Source organism: Notolepis coatsorum (genome assembly GCF_963971535.1).
Source record: "Notolepis coatsorum genome assembly, chromosome: 9".
Lineage (NCBI taxonomy): Eukaryota > Metazoa > Chordata > Actinopteri > Aulopiformes > Paralepididae > Notolepis > Notolepis coatsorum.
In genome coordinates this window covers 118,758,725-118,780,937 of record NC_140173.1, presented here as the reverse complement: position 1 = coordinate 118,780,937, position 22,213 = coordinate 118,758,725, and the positions used below count along the sequence as shown (strand labels likewise).

The 22,213-nt window shown below is 43.1% G+C and overlaps 1 protein-coding gene across 1 annotated transcript in view; it reads right to left on the bottom strand.

Moving 5' to 3' along the window:
• The window catches only part of dlg5a (discs, large homolog 5a), a 148,764-nt gene that overhangs the window by 27,374 nt on the left and 99,177 nt on the right, over positions 1-22,213 (bottom strand). Inside the window, exons 22-25 of the mRNA XM_084321008.1 lie at positions 13,356-13,518; positions 13,002-13,135; positions 11,379-11,543; positions 8,368-8,557 (exon numbers count right to left, since the gene is read on the bottom strand). Of these exons, the coding sequence (XP_084177134.1) occupies positions 8,368-8,557; positions 11,379-11,543; positions 13,002-13,135; positions 13,356-13,518 (652 nt within the window). The remainder of the gene's footprint in view (positions 1-8,367; positions 8,558-11,378; positions 11,544-13,001; positions 13,136-13,355; positions 13,519-22,213) is intronic.

Below are 22,213 nucleotides of genomic sequence, written 5' to 3'. Positions count from 1 at the left end.
ACTGTTTTATATTTCATACGTTTACATTGTTTGTCTTGTTTTTAACTCCACACTTTTGCCAAGATCATTGTTTTAATCCTGATTGTTCTGTTCTTATGCCCTGTAAGGTGACCTTGGGTGTTTTGAAAGGCGCCTGCAAATAAAATGTATTATTATTATTATTATTATTATTATTATTATTATTATTATTATTATTATTATTATTATTATTATTAAGTGTGTAATTTAATTGATTTGTTTGCAGGTTGTCATTAGTGATTATAGTGGTAGCTAGGGTTGGCTACCTGGGAATCGATACTGGTACCCAACGGTACCTTTTTTCGGTACTTTACTCTCTCTGTAGTAACAACATTTGTATTTCAGTTCTAAAAGTCTAAACGTCGCAATTTCAACATTGTTATCACAACACACCACACAAACTAAAACCCCTGCCTACCTCCCTCTCCCAAACCGTTCCTACAAATTTGTTTTATGTTGCATGATCATGTATACATTTATTATGATATCAACCTTATCTGCCCATTCAGTAAATCCTATCAAACTCCTCTGACCTCATCTGGCCTTTCAAATGACCAGAGATGGGACACGCGCGCACACACACACCCCGTAAGGGAGAATGGCTTATAGCAGACTTAATGATTTTAGAATATTTCAGCTAATGAAGTTAAATATTTATTATCATCAACTATCCAGTTAGTTTTCATATTGCAAAGGTTGGCTACTTATAATCATTGAACGTAGAGAGAGAGAGGGGGGGGGGGGGGGGGTTCAGCCCTCCCTTTCCTCACTATTGGAACTCCTCGAAAACAACAGATTTCTCCGCTGTGCCTGTGAGCGTTTCCAGGGTTAGCTTAGCTTAGTTAACAGCTAATGTTAGTTAAGGTTTTTACCGTGACGTGGGCATACAGGAATGGCGAGGATGCAAACCATGTTAGGACGCATTGGACTTTGGGTTTTCACTGCACATAGAACCGGCGCGACTCACGAGAAGAGTTGTCACAGGGCTGTCGAACGCAGGGCTGATGTCATAGCTTCTAAATTTGAAGGTGGGCGCTGGTCTGTGTCTATTATGAAATGACAATTGCGCATCATTGAAGGTTTGGGCTGGTCTGTCTATGAATTCGGTTTATTTTCTAACTGGGCGGGTCTTAATCAATCAGCTCTCAAGGTATCGAAATGTGGCACCAATTGATCTAACGTGAATCGGTACTCGGTAGGACCAACGTAATTCAGTTGGTACCCTTAAAAATAGAGAGTTTGGTACCCAACCCTATTGGTAGCCGCTCAGTATGGAGGAGACGCTGCTATTACATGAAGAGTTGTTATATCCGTTACCTTTTTACATGCTACTGTTATTTTAATCATGTGTGTTATTATCCTGTTTGTATGCAATAATTTGGCCAATCAGGCACGTTTGTAACAGTCTCTCAATATATGCTTGCATTATTAGTATCTATGTCCTTGACATACTTGTATTTATGTGGACATAAATAAATCATTCACGTAATAAAATAAATTTAATTTAGGACCTGCTCACAGGTCATTAATCGGCATGCATGCAATGCATGTATGCGATTCGTCTCTACGATTAACCCATCCCGTCGTCCTTCCCCCCCCAAGGGCAGCCGGGAGCAGACAGGCGTCAACATGAGCCGCGCCAGGGGACCAATCCAAGTGCTCCTGTCCGTCTTCGTCAAGGACGCCACAGCGTTAGCGATCTTGTTGTTGTGCATGTTTTTCCATTGGGTTTTATCTTATCGGGGGGGGGGGAAACCCTTGCGAACACGGGGAGAACATGCAAACTCCACACAGAAAGGCCTGGGAGATACCCCACCTGGGTAACTGGCATCATGGAAACCTGGTCCCCAAGCGGGAATCGAACCCTGGACCTTCTTGCTGTGAGGCGACAGTGTTTAACCACTACACCACCGTGCCGCTTATACACACATGAATGCGTGTATCTGCTTGTTGGATCTATGGTGGTATAAAATACATGTACAGTCCTCAATGGAACATAGCTGTAGCTGCTGTAAAATCTTCAGACGGAGCTGCCCTCATCAAAGACAAACAGAAGATCCTTGAAAGATGGGATGACCATCACAGAGCCCTTCTCAAAAACAACAACCCACCGAGCCCAACACACTAAATAAATGTCCCAGCATCCTGCAGGTCCAGCAACTAGACCTGCCACCCAGCTTCTGAGGTCCCGTGAGCCAACCAAGGTCTCAACAACAACAAAAGCCCATTCCAGCTGAGATATACATGCAGGGAGGATATCTCATTGCCGGTTGCCTCTGTCAAATAGTCTCTTCTCTCCAGTGGTGCAGTGCTCATGGGATGCGGTAGCACGCCGTTCCACCTCCTTTTCTGAGCACGCGCACACGCGCGCATGCACACAAAAATGCGTTCCACAACTTTCACTCGACTCGTCGTGCCGTGCGCAAAGTACCTGGCTACTTGTCTTTGCATAACATAACATAACAATAGCATAACAAAGAACGAGAAGAGCAAAACCAAAATACAAGCCCTGTACCAATTGGTGGGGGTTTGCTTGAGCTGTGGAACCTCTCACTATGTGACAAATGGTCCCGACTGGAAGGATGAGACATTTTTTAAGTTGTGCTTCAGAAGGAAACTGTCCTCCTCTGGAAGACAAGGGTGTTGTACAGAGGGCTAACATTTTCAACAAAGGCAAATATTGATTAAATAGCTTTGATAAAGCAGGTCTTACTGTACCCATTGGTGGGGGCTTGCTTGCCTGTTTTGAAACCACTCTGTTGTGAAACAAATTACAAGCTACATTGTTAATTTAGTTTGTATTTACTTTTCTAGTTTAAGTTAATTCAATTAAAGAAATTGCAACTACAATGTAACTACAATTACATTTAAAACAGTGTTTGTTTTTCCACCATATCTGTTGACAATATAATTTCTTTATATATTGAAGGCTAGGGCTGGGCGATATGGCAAAAAATCATATCGCGATAACAATATGATAATGTTATCATATTTCTCGATATCGATAATTATCAAAATTGTTATAAGCAAAGATTTTTTTTATTTTTTTTTAGACAACAGATGCATGTTTATTTTGCAGCAATTCTTTGTCATTGCCGCCATCTTTAGTGTTACATCCCCTCACACTCCAGTTCTCAGGCTGCAGCTGGTTTAAAAGCTAAAGTAAACCGGCTTCTCTGCTGGCTGTGGCTCCAGGGGAGTTGAACAGTTCTGGCTCTGCTAGTTTATTTTGTGACTCGTGACTGGAGTCTAGCTCTGCTAGCACACATAGCCTACTGTGTACAGATGGTTTCAAACTGTATTTTAAATTAGAAAGCAAACAAAATAAATGGACAAGAGAAAAATAAATCTCAATTTGGTCAGTATTGTCATTTGGACAAGCAAAGCCATTACTTTAAGTTGCAGGCAAGAAAGACAAGTCTGTCCACTGTCTCACAAAAAAAAAAAAAAAAAAATTATAAAAAAACGATAATTTATAGTTATCGTTATATCGCCCAGCCCTATTGAAGGCTACATCCTGCTACCTTTTTCAGCATCTCTATTTCAAGGCAATAATACATACATAATCCTATACAAACATGTTTCCTACTATTTATGCACATAATAATCATAATGCTGGTCGGAGCTGTTCTGTGCACAGGCGAGGGAACATTTATGCGCGCACGTGACGTCACTAAAACACAGTGCAACCCCTTATGAGATCACCACTGCACCACTGCTTCTCTCTACTCCTTTCAGTTAAGCTCTCAGGAGTGGAAGGATGACAAAATCATCCATATAAATAAAGGATGCCAACATTATCACTAGGGGTGTAACGGTACACAAAAACCATGGTTCGGTACGTACCTCAGTTTTGAAGTCACAGTTCGGTACGGGTTTTCGGTACAGCGGGGGAAAGTTTAAGTATTTGGCTTTCCATGTTCCACTCAGGAGTAGGGGTGGGAATCGCCAGAGGCCTCACGATACGATCACGATACTGGAGTCACGATACGATAGTATTGCGATACAAAATATATTGAGATATTCTTGAGTATTGCGATATTAATATTGCGATATATTACCTTTTTTCAACTGCAAAGTAAAACGTTGTCAACATGTTTCATCTAATAAAATAAAGTTCAGTCTGTTCATCTCACTTCAATCATTTTTATTGCAGAACATGGGATTTTCTCAAGCAGACAGATGTAAACACTGTAATCTGTGTTGCATGTACCTGACAAACTGAACTGTTTGTATTACAGTCATATTCCAACTTAACTGAATGCACATGTGTGCGTGTGTGTGGACTGCTGTACTATTACAGGTATTGAAATGAACAATGCAACTTCTTTATACAAAAAACATATAAAAAGGATGCCAAAATCATCACCAAATAAAGGATGCCAACATCATCACCATATCATTACAGGATGCCAACATCATCACCATATGAATGAAGGATGCCAACATCACCCTATAAATAAAGGATGCCAACATCATCACCATATGAATGAAGGATGCCAACATCACCCTATAAATAAAGGATGCCAACATCATCACCATATGAAGGATGCCAACATCATCACCCTATAAATAAAGGATGCCAACATCATCACCCTATAAATAAAAGGATGCCAGAATCATCACCCTATAAATAAAGGATGCCAAAAGCATCACAAAATAAAGGATGTCAAAATCATCACCAAATAATGGATGCTAGAATCATCACCAAATAAAGGATGTCAAAATCATCACCATAATATGATTTCGGCATTCTTTATATGGTGATGCTTTTGGCATCCTTTATATTATAGAGCCAGTGATGCTTTTGGCATCCTTTATATTATAAAGGATGCCAAAAGCATCACCATATAAAGAATGCCGAAATCATCACCAAATAAAGAATGCCAACATCATCAACCTATACATAAAGGATGCCAACAGCATCACCATATAACATAAAAGGGTGAATAAAGCTGACTGTGGCAAAGAAGCAAAGAAACAGCAAAGAAGTCTCTCTCCTCTCAGTAGTTGGTCAAATCATGGCCCGTATCCTGCTCTACAGTGTAGCCTTCATAGATCTGTTCAAAGCTTTTGACGCAGTGAACCGTGAGCTCCTCTGGGAGTTACTGGCCAAACACAAGAGCGCCATCAAAGACTTTGACTATGCATTTGTCCAATTACCTTTAGTACCCTGAAGCATTTTGTATAAAAGTATTCTGTACTTCTGTATGACAACTATTAAAGAAACTTGAACTTGAACGTGATGCTGTTGGCATTCTTTATTTGGTGCTAATTTTGGCAAAAAGAGGTCCAATTACATTTAGTCAACTAAAATAGAGGGTCTAATTACCTTTAGTCCCCTAAAATAGAGGGGACCATGTATACAAGGAGCTACAATTGACTTGATGTGGATATAAGCACCTCTTAACACTTTGAATGCCACCCACGCTTTTTGTCGTTAGTTCATGCCGACCTTTGAGTGCCCCCAACGCTATATAGCGTTTGTTTGTCGTTTTCTTTTTATTGGCGATTTGAATTCATATTTCATCAATCGAGCCTCACGGTAGTGTTGCAGACTCTCTCTGAGCTCAATTGGGAAAATACCGTCCCCTATCGTCTCTCCCTGTGTAACTGCACCCCGTTACTTTAGACTGAGGAGACTTTAGAGTTTCCTCATTTTACTTTTCCGTCAAGGCAACTGAAGAGACCAAGTGATCGCCGGCCATCAGAACAGCGTGGATTATGTATTTACAGTACCCAGCACTGTAATCAATAAGCGTGATCGATATTTGGAATGGCGATCAGGAATTGGAATAATCTTTTTGGATAACATCTGATCTAAGGTAAGGAATTTATTTTACCAGTCTTGGGGTAATCGGATCTGTTTTATATATCAGCGTGTGCCCCATGTGTGTGTGTGTGGCTGTGCGAGCGATCAGGAAATGAGATAATCGATATTTCAGCCCGCTTCTATAGCGTGCATAAGTACACATATACTATCGATGACAACGTTTTTGTGTATCCAAAATATTCCAGTAAATGCCGTTTATCACGGAATCTTTATATTTTCCTTGAAAACTAGGGCTTTTCAAAATGCTGTAAAACGGAAATGAAGCGATTAAAAAACAATCCGTTTCGACAATGTTGACTGCAAACAAGTCATTGATAAGCGACGGGCAGATTAGACACATAGCCATAATTTAAGACAGAGATTATGCGTTCACAACGCTATCATTGAAGTGGGTGCTGGCATTTAACCATGCTTTACCATGTTAATGGCCGGCACTGAAAGTGTTATAGGAAAACACCAACATTTTGGGAAATTTGCTTATTTGCCATCTACCCTGGAGTTAGACAAGATACATACCTTTGTCTTCTCTGTGCATGCAGTAGGAGTAGGAAGACGTTGAGAACTAGGCTAATGGAGGAACCTACTTCCAGTGACTGACGCTAAACTAGGCTAACGGTGCGTGTCTTCCTACTCCTACTGCATGCACAGAGAAGAAAAGGGGTATGTATCTTCTTGTCTAACTCCAGGGTAGATGGCAAATAAGCTAATTTCCCAAAATGTTGGAGTTTTCCTTTAACTCATTGGACGCCACTGACTTGAGCATCGTTTGTTCCTACCACGCCAACGCTCTAAAAGATAGGAATAAGTGGCGGTGTTTGCAGGGCTATATATATATTCTAATCCCAGAAAACGACAATATGCAGCAAAACGTGAATTTCACTAAAAGCGTTGGCGTTTCTCGCCTAGATGATTTTTTTTATGCTTTGATCGTCACCAGCGGCATACGTTGTGGAGTAACGTTACACACACGCGTTGCGATCGAGGTGAAATCATGGTTGGATCAAAGCAGGTTTGATATAATTTAGTCCTTACCTTCACTAGGAGGTACCCCAAAAAGAATATTCCAATTGTCTGATCGTGAGTCCCAGTATTGGTGTGCATCCTGTCGCCAACATAATCCACCACAACAGATGCATCGGGGGCATTTGACGCTTCTCAATGCGATCGGGATACCCGCCCGACTCGCCTAACAAAGAAAAGTGCGCCCGGAGACATTTGAACGTTGCACAGGCCAAGATATAAGGTTTCAAATAGGGATGTCCGATATTATCGGCCGATATTGGCATTAAAATGTGATATCGGAAATTATCGGTATCAGTTTAAAAAAAAATAAAAAGAAGTTTTAACCTTTATTTACCCAGGCAAGCAAGTAAGAACACATTCTGATTTTTTTTATTGTCAAAAGTATGCATAATGTTGTGTTAATTCCACGACAAGAAATATGTAATGTTATTACATGGCGTTTTCACATTCGCCGAAATGCTTGCTTGTGATTGGTCAATAGCGCGCGTCAGAGGTCAGTTATCAGACAATAATGACCGCTGTGGGACAATAATGACCGCTGTGCGCAGCTGTTCGCAATCAAGCCCACAATAATGACCGCTGTGCGCAGCTGTTCGCAATCAAGCCCACTGACATCAGTGCAAACTGCCGGCTGCCGGGGAAGCTGCTGGGGGGCGGAGCGACGAGCACTCAGCGGAGCCAGAACCAGTGTTACTGTTGCGAGTCGATGTAAAATGAATTAGGTATATTGTTAGTAAGTTAGCCATGTAATAAGCGGGATAATGTATAGCTATACTCGATCATTGTCGCAAAATAATTGACCTTCACTGACGTTTAAAACACCTCGCCGAGGCGGCTCGGTATTTTAAACTCTGTGTCGGTCAATTATTTTGCGACAATGACCTCGTAGCTATACATTATCCCTTACTTAATTACCTGAAATTATTCCGTTTTTTGGGGGGGGGAAACCCTGCATATATCGGTATCGGTTGATATCGGTATCGGAAATGAAGAGTTGGACAATATCGGTATAGGTAAAAAAGCCAATATCGAGCATCCCTAGTTTCAAAGGGTGCTCGATACTGCCACCTGGGAGGATGCGGCCGGTATTGCACTTTGGCATTCTCAGGATGATTGCCCAAGTTAACCCAGAGTCCGTGTGCCTGTAATGAATAGAAATGTCGAATAAAAGAAATAACGATGAAAACCTGACTATACTCAGGTCTGGCGCTGAACGGGTGGCAAGATAACCCGACTATCCTCGGGTCTGGTGCTGATTGAGTTACCAGTCCTGCAAATCTTGCATAAAACGCATACTGAAAGTAAATTGGACACTATTCTGGAACCATTTGTAGCAGATGCACAAGTCTGGCCTCTTGTCATAGTTACAGAGGTTTGAACACAGTGAAATAAAACCTACATTGAGTACATTGAGCCAGAACAACAACAGAAATGTCACTGTCCAAAGATGTACGTGTGTGTGCGTGTGCGTGTGTGTATGTGTGCATCCATACCTCCAGTAGGAGGTCTCCAGGTAGCAGGCCGTCGGGCCCCCTGGCAGGGCTGTCCTCCTCCAGGCTCTCTATGTAGACGCCCCGGAGGTTCCCCCCACACAGTGTCACCCCCACCTCCACCCCTGGCCTGCGCACCGTCACCAGCCTGAGCCGCGCCTCCGCCACCTTCCTGCTGGCCTCAGAGGGCATCCTGGGGGGGAGGCGGAGAAAGAGTTGTTAATTTGGTCGACCTCGGTCACATGCACAAGCTAGTTATGAGGCAACAGTTAGCAGGGGATTATTCAGTAGCCAATTGGTGTGGAGAAGATGCTGCTTTTTGTATCCTTAAACTAGACACTTTTCATATAGTATCTGTGTATGCCGTTTATTTATGGGGGTTTATTTATGCTATGTATGTTATGTATGTACTGTAGGCATGTCTTGTTTGGTTCTGTTTTGTGTGTTGTCTCCCCCTGTTTATACATGTCTTTTGCACCCCCTGGTTTCAGTCATCATCACCACCTGGTCGCAATCAGCATTTCAGTCCTCACCATCACCACCTGGTCCCAATCTTCAATCAAGCACTCCCACACCCTTTATGTAGTCCCTTTTATGTTCAGTTCTGTCTGTGGCTTTTGGGTATGTTTTTGTGTAGAGCTGGTGACAGAGCTCTGGTTTGTTGCGCTGTTTGTTTGTAGAAACCTATCTTTAGTGTTACCCGTTATTGCACATTTCTGTTCTCACCTAACCTTTGTATATTTGTTTGTCTGTCATTTTTCACCCAGCCTACTGGGTTAATGTTTGCTATGTATTTACATTTTGCTTTCGCACACAGGGACAAGTGAGGACAGGAAGATACCCTGGGGTCTACATCTTGCATCACGTAGGTTACCCGTTGTTAAAACCCTAGTTTAGAGAGCACCACACCCACTGTATTTTTGGGTGCTTAGCGCCTGTCAAAAGGGGGGTGGGTTTTCATTTCCTTTTTGTCTTTAATTTGGTGCCACTGATATTCCTCCTTGATCTGTGTGTTGCCTTTTATGTAAATACACTTATTTTGCAATCCGTTTCCTGGTCTTGTGTCGCTGCACCCTCACCCACCATGTATGTTGCCTTATGTTGCACCCTTCCAAAGGGGTGCGTAACAGCATACTTTTGTATTATGGTATGTTGCAGCCTAGTCAGTTAACACTGTGTGCCATAACCGTGTTTTTACGTTTCTGGGCGCCAATCGGTGAGTGCCATAAACGTATAAATACGTTTTTGGATCGTTTGATCCTTTTACTTTGATCCTCGGTCTACAGTTGCCCAGAGCGATCTGCATCATTTAGGCACGTCCAGACAATTTGGAACTGCATTCTGATCGACCATCACCAGGTGGCAGTATCGTCCCATGTCTGAATTGCATGGGGCTCTGTGATAGCCAGATTCACTTTCAGTTTCTCCTCGTGAGTGGCCACTCCTTCTCCCGGGACAGAAATTCAGTCCTCGCCTCGGGATTCCGTTGCCTAGGCGTATTTGACCATCGAAACGTGTATAGACATATACACTGGTAATCACGATGGCGATGCAATCACTTATAAATTATTATTTTGGAATACCTTCCGACTAAGGTAAGGTACATTTTATGTTTTTTACCTAATCTGAAACGTGTTTTTCTAACGATCACAGTTCTGTGTTTCAATGGACGAAAAACATGCTTGGCAAACGCGATCATAGTTTTGAGTTACAACGACCCCCCCCCCCCCCCCCCCCCCCCCCCCCCCCCCCCCCCCCTTGATTTTGTGATGATACATATATACAAGTCATATACCTTTTGATATGAGGGTTTCAGGGGATCAGCCAGAATGGTTTGGGCTTATTGCACATAACGCGTTTTATCTTGCGAGCTATGAAAAAATACTTGTCTTGGAAATGCGTGATGTTTAGCGTGTAATAAACTACAAACTACAGGGTGTGGAAACAAACTATTATTCCCATGCTGGACTACAAGTAATGTTTGTCGAACTGGGCCACACCGTGTCTCTACAGCTATAATACAGAACACAAACACAGCTTCGCAAACATAGTGCAACGACCAAGGAAACGACTAGTAAGGCCGGCATTCTAAAGGTAAATTAACCAAACAGCGCGGCACACAAAGTGTTAAGCACATTTGTAACCGACAGGTCTCTTAATATCTGTCTGCATCTGGCGGCTACGTGGCGCAGTGGGCAAGGCGCTCGCAACGAATGCTGGAGACTGAGCTCGAACAGGATGCCTCCTGTTTGAGCCCCGCTCTCCACATTGCTTTCAGTTTAGCTGGTCGTCCACAGTAATACACATTGGCCGTATTACGGGGAGGGAAACTGAAGGGTGGGGATCGGGCGTTGTGGACAGCGACTCCTACAGGTCGGTTGGTGCGCCTGCGCAGTAGAATCAAGAAGCGACGGGGGCGGGGCCCCTCCAAAGCCCAGACCCCCGACGCTGAAAGATCAAGCTGCGCAGGTGAAAAGATGCGACGGCTGTTACCTCGAGTATCGGAGGGGACTCGTGCTATGTATGACTTAGTCCACATTGCAGCCGGCTTGTGGGAGGCAAGAAACAACGTTCGAAGACAGGGGAGGGTTGGATTGGACGATATGAAAATTGGGATGGGAGAAAAATAGAAAATGGGAGAAAAAGTGGATCAAAAAAAAATATCTGTCTGCATCTAAAATGTTTATGGTCAACTATGTGGACATAGTTAAGTCATTAAAATGTGTGCGTGTGTTTCCAGATAGTCACGTCATTCAGTACCTTTTACAGCAAAAAGAGTGAAATTGTTCTTTGTTGTGGTTCCATGACTGTAGCAGCATCCAATATAATATAAAATAAACTCATAACAATAGCATCGAATAAAATAAGATCACATAAGAGCAAGATGACTATATACAATTCTAACAGTGTGCAGATAACAGGATGCGCAGTATGCAGATATTACACTATATAAAATATAAATAACAAATGGCAGTTTGTTCCAACAAGAAAGATTTACGTGTGCATGTCGTTACCTAATGAAGCTGTGCGGACTGGTTGTGGGGGTGGTCTGTTTGGAGGGGGGGGTGAGGGTGCCCTCGTCCTGTTCGCTGAGTGTGTCGATGGTGGAGTGATTGTCGGGGGTGGTGGCTCCGCTCCCCTGGGGGGTGGACTGGGTGCTGACCGGCTCCAGGCGTGAACTACAGCAACACAAAGAGAATCATAACGTCATCGATACTTTCACCGCTGGGCAGCCAGTGGCCTAAAGGTTAGAAGAAGCAGGCTTGTGAATGGAAGGTCACTGGTTCGATCCCCCGGAAAATCTGGGAGAGGGGAAGTCCGCTCCCAGTCTGTGGAATGTTCTCACTGACCACCTGAGAGCACCACAGACTGGGTGATTTTAAAAAGGGCCTAAAACTAATCTTTTTAAGCCTTTTGTTGATTTGAACTTTTTTTCACACATTTGATGTTCTTTTACTAGTTTTAGCCCTTCTTATTTTATGCTTTTTACTCTTACTAGTTTTAGTGTTCTTTTTACTAGTTTTAGTCTTGCTTATTTTATATTCATTTTTATTTATTTTTTACTCTTGCTAGCTTTTATGTTCTTTTCACTGTTGCGCTTTGAGACTTGTTCCACAATTATAAAGCGCCTCTACAAATCAAATATATTATTAATGAAAGATGCTCTCCCCTCCCTCGACATTGAAGTGCCTTTGAGCAAGGCACTTAACACCCAACTGCTCGTACGTAGGGTAGTTGCTCAGCGGTAACCAGTGTCAAGACTGGTTGTACTGGGCAGCTGCCTGGTGTGAATGTGTGGAACTGTGTGATCATGAAACAAGTCAGTGCTGAAGAAGAGCATAATGTGCTAACGTTAAGTGAATCTACGTCAGGTAAATAACGTGTGAATGAATAAATTGTGATCGAAGAATGGAAAGTTAAGACTCAAACCAACACGGTATGAATACAAAGATGAGCAGGCCGCTCAGCGCGGCTACTGAAACAGAAACGAGAGAGAGCAACACGCTGAACTCTCTGGCCCCGAGGTTTATCCGTTTAACACCTAAATAGCACCTTCCAGCATATTGCTCACCTCGCTGCACTGAGGAGGCCCAGTGTGCTCAAAACGTCACTGCTTTCTAGGTGTTCATAAATCCACAGAGTTAGAGAACAGAGTGCCGGCTCCATTTCCTTCCCGTTATTTTGGGATTATGTCCACCGCCTCTTGTAGAGTACTAGAATGCGTGTGTGTTTTCTACCTTTACGTATCCAGGGAAGGTTGACTAACGACACCGGCTTATTTTTTTATAGCATCGCTCCAATTCATACCGGTACAGTTTCACACATCCACGCCCCTGGGAGCTGCCTGTTCCAACAACACCGCCTTCTCCTGTTGGCCACGGAGCAGCTCCCCTGGAGCGGTGTGGGGGGGTTCAGCACCTTACTGAATGACACCTCGTCGGCACAGTGTCTCCCACAGGTTATTTGTGGCAGCTGCGACGGGGCAACGTACACAGTCGAGACGGAGCAAAGGATCGTCTGCGTACAAGGCTATTCACATGCCCGTCGAGGGAAGGGTGACACTCACTCACTGTTAGGGGTTCAGTGCCTTGCTCGATGGTTGTTTTTGGGGGGGGCGCGGGGCAGAGGTTGTTTACCTGGAGCGGGAGTGGTTGCCCAGCTGGTACATGTGTGGGTTGTACTGGGCCATGATGGTGATGGTGTCACACTGCTGACCAACGATCAGGCGAGCCTGCTGCTCTGTGGCGTTCCGCAGATTGATGCCGTTATACTGAGGGAAGTGAGAAAGGAGGAGAGAAGAGAAGAGAGTTGAGGTAAGGGAGAGAGGGGGTGAGATATTAGCCTATTGGTGGTTTTGATCAATAATAATCATGTAATCAAATAAGTCAATTCATTCTTTATTATCCAAGGAGAAGATGTCTGTTCCAGCTGACAAAGTGATTGAGATAAGCCATTACCATCAAAACAAATTCACCAGAGACAGTTCATACCTCCAGTAACTGGTCTCCATACTCCAGCCCTGCCTGATGGGCGATGCTGCCTCCCGTAACCTTGGAGACGAAGATCCCGCCGTTCTCCCCGCCGACGATGGAGATGCCCAGAGGCTCCGCCCCTTTGTGCACGATGACGTTGCGAGGCTCCTCCAGGTACGGCCTGGTGGGAGAGAGAGGGATGAGGGTGAATGACTGGAGGGAGGGAGAAAGAGAGGAGGGAACAGCTGAGAGGCAGTGGGAGGAGGAGAGGGGAGAGGTTCAGGCATCAGGGAGAGAGCTTATTCCTGTATCACACTGACTCGCCATGTTCCTTCCTTTACACGTCAACTGAATCTTTAAAGGGGGCACTTTGCAGAGTTTCAAGCTTAAAATCCTATCATACTGTTATGAGGAGGACATGTGATAATCTGACCGGCCGCATCACATCACAGAACAGGTTGGCAGGTTTTATGACCGTTTTTTTTATCACGTCCTCACAACGGACTTTTGATTGTTGTTGTTGTTGTTATTTGTTAACTCAATGGACGCCACAGCGATATGCGTGATGTGTTGTTAACACTTTGAGTGCCACGCCGTGTTTTCCTTTTTACCCCCTTGAATGCCATGGTCCACTCCCAATGTTAACGTTAATATCGCCTAATCTATGTTTTAAATTATGTGTCTAATCTGCCCGTCGCTTATCAAAGAATCATTTTCCAGTCAGTGTTGTCAAGGCAGATTGGTTTTTTATCGCTTCATTTCCGTTTGAGAGCATTTTGAAAAGCACCCGTTTTCAGGTGAAAAACAGCCCATTCTGTGATAATCGCCTTTTACTGGAATATTCCAGAACGTTGATATTTGTCGGCCTATTTATGAATTGTTTTCAAATAAACGCTAGATAATCAATAGTATACGTGCACGCACGCACGTACGTTCGAGCCGCGCGCTGATAATAGCTGCTTTCATTTCCTCATGGATTTTACAGTGAAACAGCTAGAGCACATATCACAAAAAAGCTTATATCTCCTCGAAAACGAGTCTGATTATCCTAACACTGATAACATAGATTCCTTACCTGACATCAGATGGTATACAAATGGTATATTCCAATTCCTGATCACCATTCGAAAAAATCGATAAGTATATTGATCCAACGTGTGTACAGTATAACCCATGCTTGCCGCGGCTCAGAGGATCCAGAATGAACTCTGGTAACTCCGGCTGCATCAGTGGACTGGAAAATGTGGACTGGAATATTTTTTTCCCCCCATCTATTTTCATTGAGTCCATTCCAAAAGGGTGATTTACCATCTGGGAGACGATAGGGGGCGCTTTTTTCACATCTGATCGCCGGTGGCCCCTGGGTAGGCTAGGGTAGGCTCGCGTGATGCAATATGATTTCAGATTGCTAAAAAAAAATTTAATAAAAAGAATTCCGAGAAAAGCCGCGACGTGGCTTTCAACGTAACTATCGTAAACCCGAGAAAAGCCGCGACGTGGCGCTCAAAGTGTTAAAAGGCAGACGCTCTAAAATATAGGAATATGTGGCTGTGTTTGCAGGGCTATAACTATATTCTATATTATAGCTATGGATACAATACTAAGGCCCATTTGACATCGACTATCGTTCGATATGTGTTAAAGAAATAATTTTTTCATCCATACATTCCCGTTTTATACCGTGGTGAATATGACTATAGTTTTAGAGTAATCCTGTCTAATCCCAGAAGACGACGCTATGCAGCAATACGTGCAATTCACTAAACACATTGCCGTTTCTCGCTTGTACACGCTACTATTTTGAAATTACCTCTATATTATCGGTATTATGTTTCATCATGAACCATGAAAGGGTGGGGTGGGGGGGTCGTTTTTTGATGCTTTGATCGTCACCAACAGCACACGTTGTGGAGTAACGTTACACACATATATTGTGATCGAAGTGAAATCATGGTTGGATCACAGCAGGATTGATACCATATAGGCCTTATCTTCACTAGGATGTACCCCAAAAAGAATATTCCAATTATCTAATAGCGAGTCCCAGTATTGGTGTCGATCGTGTCGCCAACATAATCCGCCACACATCATGCACCGGGAGCAATTCACGCTTCTCAATCCGACCGTTATAACCGCGCACCCCCCCCCCCCCCCCCCCCCCTTGCCCGACCAATAGAAATCTGACCGGAGACTTTTGATCGACGCACAGGCCAAGATATAATGTTTCAAAGGGTGCTCGATACTGCCACCTGGGTGGATGCGGCCAGTATTGCACTTTGGCTCAGGATGATTCCCCATGTTAACACAGATGTCTGTGTGCCTGTAATGAATGGAAATATCGAATAAAAGAAATAACGATAAACCCGAATATACTCGGGTCTGGCGCTGAACGGTCGGCGAGATAACTCAACTATCATCGGGTCTGGCGTCCAATGAGTTAAAAGGGAAACACCATCCAAATTAACAATCCAAATGTCTTATTTCCATGGCCTTAGGAAAGTTCAATCAATAATTGCAAACAAGAGCTGCTCTCTCCCAAAGCCAGAAACCAGAGGTAAGAGTTAAACTTACTGATGTCATCGGGTATAAAGTCTCCATAGACAATTAAATGTTTTAGTTTTTATACCCAGATGAGCGTTATTTTATAGTAATGTCCTCAGTTCTAAAACAGAAAGTATACCTGTATACAGGACATTCCCCTGGGGGTTCTATGGGTCACCTTTACAATCTGTCCCCATTTCACTTTTTATGGAGCAGCTCCAGACTTTGGATTTTGGGTAGTTTTTCATGTTCACTCATGTTTTTTGGACCATCTTAGACCACAGGAATAACATGGACCCATCTCGTTGTGATTGGAGGATCAATAAAATGGGGCGGGGTTTGAGATAGGTCCATTGGACGGTGGTGCCCTTTAAAGCCTGTAGCTCTCCAACACCAACACACCAGTTGTTGACACCAGTCTTCTAGGGGGAGGGACTAGGAGACACAGAGATGCAAAGAGACATACGACAGTGTGGGGACGGTGGAAGCGCCTCCCCAGGGAGTAGATCTGCATGGATGCGACTTCATATCAAGTGTGGACATGGATGTGACTTCATATCAAGTGTGGACATGGATGTGACTTCATATCAAGTGTGGACATGGATGTGACTTCATATAAAGTGTGGACATGGTCCTGGATGTGACTTCATATAAAGTGTGGACAGACATGGATGTGACTTCATATCAAGTGTGGAGAGACATGGATGTGACTTCATATCAAGTGAGCCATGACGGCAGACAGGAGGAGTGGAGCAGCAGCCAGAAACACCAGGACAGACAATGGTGGACATATAGCAGACAAGACAAGACCAAGGTCCCAGACACTCGGGGCTGAATTATCAATACATAAACATACACAGTGTAACATTCTGGCAATAAAGGGTGACGTGTCTAAGAAGCCCAAATGCACAGTCATACATATTTGGCCATGCTGGTATCAAAAGGCATGGACACCGCATGCGACGTTAAGAGATCCAAGTGAACCGAGTCGATTGCATACAAACACCATGACGCCGAAGCATCAGAACCCATGGAGTCCAGCAGCTACACGTAAACACCAGACCGTGTTCTGGGCTGTGGTCAGGAGCGTCACGTCACGGTACGGTCCACATGACTGAAGTGGATTATTTTGCACCGATATCGAAACTAGATATCGAACCTCAACAGCACACAAGCATGTGAACGCCATCAGCTTGTGGGTGGTGGGTGGGTTTGGTGAGTGGGGTGGGTGGGTGGGTGGGTGGAGTGGAGTGGAGTGGAGTAGAGTAGGCATTCCCTTGTTTGGAGCGAAGAGGGAACGAACCTGAGGCTCCTGAGGGAAGAGAACCTCGGCCTAGCAGCCAGAGGAATCCTCAGAAAAGAGCTACGGTACAGAGATCTGGAGCGCCAGGAGGAGGAGGAAGAGAAGTAGAAGGAAGAAGGAAGGCAGGAAGAAGGATAACAGGGAGGAAGAGAGGCAGGAGGAGGCAGGGGGTAGAGAGAGAAGGAGGAGAGGGAGGAGGAAGAGAGGGAGGCAGGGGGTAGAGAGAGAAGGAGGAGAGGGAGGAGGAAGAGAGGCAGGAGGAGGCAGGGGGTAGAGATAGAAGGAGGAGAGTCAGGAGGACGAGAGGCAGGAGGAGGCAGGGTGTAAAGAGAGACGGAGGAGAGGGAGGAGGAAGAGAGGGAGGAGGAGGCAGGGGGTAGAGATAGAAGGAGGAGAGTCAGGAGGACGAGAGGCAGGAGGAGGCAGGGTGTAAAGAGAGACGGAGGAGAGGGAGGAGGAAGAGAGGGAGGCAGGGGGTAGAGAGAGAAGGAGGAGAGGGAGGAGGAAGATAGGCAGGAGGGGGCAGGGGGTAGAGAGAGGAGAGTCAGGAGGAAGAGAGGCAGGAGGAGGCAGGGGGTAGAGAGGAGAGTCGGGAGGAAGAGAGGCAGGAGGAGGCAGGGGGTAGAGAGAAGGAGGAGTGGCAGAAGGAGGAGAGGCAAGAGGAAGAGAGGGAGGAGGCAGGGGTAGAGAGAGAAGGAGGAGTCAGAAGAAGGAGAGGCAAGAGGAAGGAGGCAGGGGTAGAGAGAGAAGGAGGAGTCAGAAGAAGGAGAGGCAGGGGTACAAGAGGGAGGAGGAAGAGAGGCAGTGGTAGAGAGAGGAGTGGCAGGAGGAAGATAAGGAAGACAGGCAGGGGGTGGAGAGTCAGGAGGAGGAGAGGCATGGGGAAGAGAGGGATGAGGAAGAGAGGCAGGAGAGGCAGAGAGAGAAGGGGAGAGTCAGGAGGAGAGGCAGGAGGAAGAGAGGCAGGGGGTAGAGAGAGAATGAGAGAGTCAGGAGGAGAGGCAGGGGTAAGAGAGGCAGGAGGAAGAGAGGCAGGGGGTAGAGAGAGAAGGAGGAGTGGCAGGAGGAAGAGAGGAATGAGAGGCAGGGGGTAGAGAGAGAAGGAGAGGCATTGGGAAGAGATGGAGGGGGTAGAGAGGGAGGAGATAGAGAGAAGGGAACACAAAACAGATCTCGAGGAAGAAGAGGAAAATACAGGAAGTATTACATAAAAGCGACACTTATTGAAGTAGTTATTGAAGTAGAACAATAATAGTCGATTTCACCAAGAGAGGATTTTAAACTGTGAATGTTGCTTTCTAAACCCTGTGTTAGAGGACAGGGTACGTAGTGCCAGCTCTGGATAAGATAGACCTGTTGCTTGGCAACGGCGCGTGATGCTAGGAGGAGCCCTGAGGGCAGACAAGGGAGATGTAATACCTGCCTCTTTCTAAATGGACCTTCATTAGATATTCTTCATCATTCACCCGACAATACATAAAAATATAGATATAATAAAGGATTTTTTTGCATGGAAAATCACACGCATGATCAAGATTGCTTGATAATGGGAAGTGTGATATCAAACAGAATTTTCTATCAACTTCCTCAAAAAGAGAAAACAGACTTAATATTAAAAAGAAAATCAAAAAGAAATTCCCCAATTCCATGTGTGTGTCACAGTCCTGGGCCCTCATTTATCAAAGTTGCGTACGCACAGATATGTGCTTAACCCGTGCGTACGACCATTTCTAAGCAAAGTGTGGGATTTATCAATTTGAACGTGAACTTGACTTTGTGCTTATATTTACGTACAGCTCGGAGCATGCTTAGCTGACGCCCCGTGGTAGAAGATCGTTATTGCAGATGGACGGCATATGAGCTCCTCAGTTCATGCATTAGTTTCAACGCGGAAATAAACTTTCGTGCATTACTCCCGACACTGGCGTGTTCAACTTCTGTATGACCCGTAATTCATTATAGTTCATTGTAAAATAGCGACAGTTTAAGTTTAAGTTTAAGTTTATTTGGATCCCCATTAGCCACAGCAGTGCTGGGGCTATTCTTCCTGGGGTCCATAACACATAAAATACAGCTACAGACGTATACACTCACAACATTTACATGTCATACAGACAATTAAAACAACAATAAAAACCCTTATACACTCATACCATTTACATGACATACAGACCATTAAAACAACAATAAAAACCCTTATACACTCACAACATTTACATGTCATACAGACAATTAAAACAACAATAAAAACCCTAATCAAATTCATAATACAAGATAAAAATATCAGACACATACATTTTCATTTACGTACACACTATCTATTAGGGAATGTCAATTTCTTTGGTTGAAAATGTTGTTTTACCACGATTTTGAAACGGCATTTACTATTCTCCTGCTTAACATGTCTGGGAAGAGAGTTCCATTCCTGCATACCACGGAACATGACAGTTCGCTTCATTGCATTCGACCTCACTTTTGGAAGTGTAAAACCTCGTGCAGAAGCATGTCTGGTGGAATGGTTGTGTCTGTCAAGACTTATTGATAAATTGTTATATAAAATTGAGGGGATCTTTGTAACAAGAATATTCCTAGTGAATACAAGGAGTGAGCAGAGTAATTTATGTTTGACAAGTAACCAAGTTAAACAACTGTGCATCGCTGCAACATTAGTTCTGTACTCACAGCGAAGCGCTATACGTGCTGCTTTGTTTTGTACCATTTGTAATTTTTTCAGTTTATTCGTTGTTACATTCGACCATACTGCAGGACAATAGTCAAGATTTGACAAAACCAGAGCTTGAATTACCTGTTTGATAGAATTTAGTGGTAACAAATGAGCACATCTTTTAACAACAGAAATCCCTCTTCCCATTTTCACTACTATATTGTTTATATGGTGTGACCATGACAATTTACTGTCTAATGTTACCCCTAGGAGTTTAGTCTCCTGGACTTGATTAATTACCACATCACTTATCAAAAGTTTCAAGACTGGGTTCGTTCTTAGAGTATGGTTTGAACCGAAAATGATGCTACTTGTCTTTGATATGTTTAGAACTAGTTTGTTATTCTTTATCCATTCCATCACTGATTGCAACTCTGCCTTTAGAACCGTATTTAATTCATTGGCTGTTGAGGCTGATGTGTAAATCGTTGAATCATCCGCATACATAGAAATATAGGACTTATTTAGGACAAGAGGCATGTCATTTGTAAATATGGTGTAGAGCAAAGGCCCAAGGCAACTTCCTTGGGGTACTCCACACCTTACCGTTTTAACTTCTGAGTAACTCCCATTAAAAAAAACTATTTGTTTCCGGTTTGCTAAATAAGTTTGCATCCAAGATAGTGCAGATGAGGAGAAACCGTAACATTCAAGTTTTTTAAGTAAGAATTTGTGATCTATGATGTCGAATGCTGCAGTAAAATCAAGCAAGACAGCTCCAACCATTTTCTTTTTATCTATCTCTTTCAGCCAATCATCCGTCATTTGGGTTAAAGCAGTCGCTGTTGAATGTCCTTCACGATATGCATGTTGAAAATCAGTGGTCAATGTGTTAAAAGAAAAGTAGCTTTTAATCTGTTCACTTACTATTCTTTCCATCAGTTTACTCAAAACTGGCAGTAAACTTATGGGACGACTATTAGATCCTGAGAATGGCAATTTCAAATTTTTTGGCAGTGGTATTACTTTGGCAGTTTTCCACTGTTGCGGATACAAACATTCACTAAAGGATTGATTTATAATATGACAGATAGCAGGGGCAATTAAATCAGGGACCAATTTCAGAAGTTTCCCGTCAAGACCGTCAACACCTGGTGGTTTGTTTTTAGTGGTACTTAACATATATTCTACATTACTTATAGTCACACTATCAAAATTAAATTGACAATTTTTATCTTTCATTATTTTATTCTTTATTAATAAATAAGATTTTTCATTATCTATTGTTTGCATATTATTTCTTAAATTATCTACTTTTCCAATAAAATAATTGTTAATATGATTAGCAATCTCAACTGGTTTGGTGAGGAATTTTCCTTCCGTTTCTAGAAAGGATGGGGTAGGTTTCTTATTCCTGCCCATTATTTCATTTAGAGTATTCCATAATAATTTACTGTCATTTTTTATATAATTAAACCTATTTTCATAATACAATTTCTTCTTATTATTACATTTTGTAACAACATTTCTTAATTTACAATATACCTCCCAGTCTGATTTATAACCTGATGTATTTGCTATTAATTTAGCTCGATTACGTTCTATCATATATTCTTTTAGTTCATCATCCAACCATGGTGTTCTGACGCTTCTGACTGTAAACTTTCTCAATGGTGCATGTTTGTCAACAAGTGGCATAAAAATGGTATCAAATTCCCATAGAGATTTTTCAGGATCTTTTTCCCTCAACACCTTTGACCAACATAGATTTTCAACATCCTTCACAAAGCTGTCTTGATTAAACATTTTATACGATCTTTTGTAAATTATTTTAGGTCCTAGTTTTGGCATTTTAGTCTTCCTCACAATAGCAATTAAGTTATGGTCGCTACAACCAACAGTTACAGATACCGCCTTGGAACATAGCTCCGCATTGTTAGTAAAAATGTGATCAATGCAGGTTGAGACCTGGTTACCATCCTTTTTCAAACATATCCTAGTTGGTTTGTTAATTACCTGTGATAGACCACATGCATTTGCTACAGTTAGAAGTCGTTTTTTCAATGGGCATTTCAATGAAAACCAATCGATGTTAAGGTCACCCATAAAATAAATCTCATTACTCAAATCACACACTTGGTCCAACATGTCACATATTTGTTCTAGATACACATTATTTGCACTAGGTGGTCTATAACAGCAACCGATCAACATAGGCTTCAAATGAGGCAAGTGTACTTGCAGCCATAATGTTTCAATTTCATTATTCATTAAATCTTCCCTAATCTTCACTGGAATAAGATTCTGAATATAAAAAGCAACCCCTCCCCCAAATGCATTCCTGTCCTTTCTAAAAATGTTGTATCC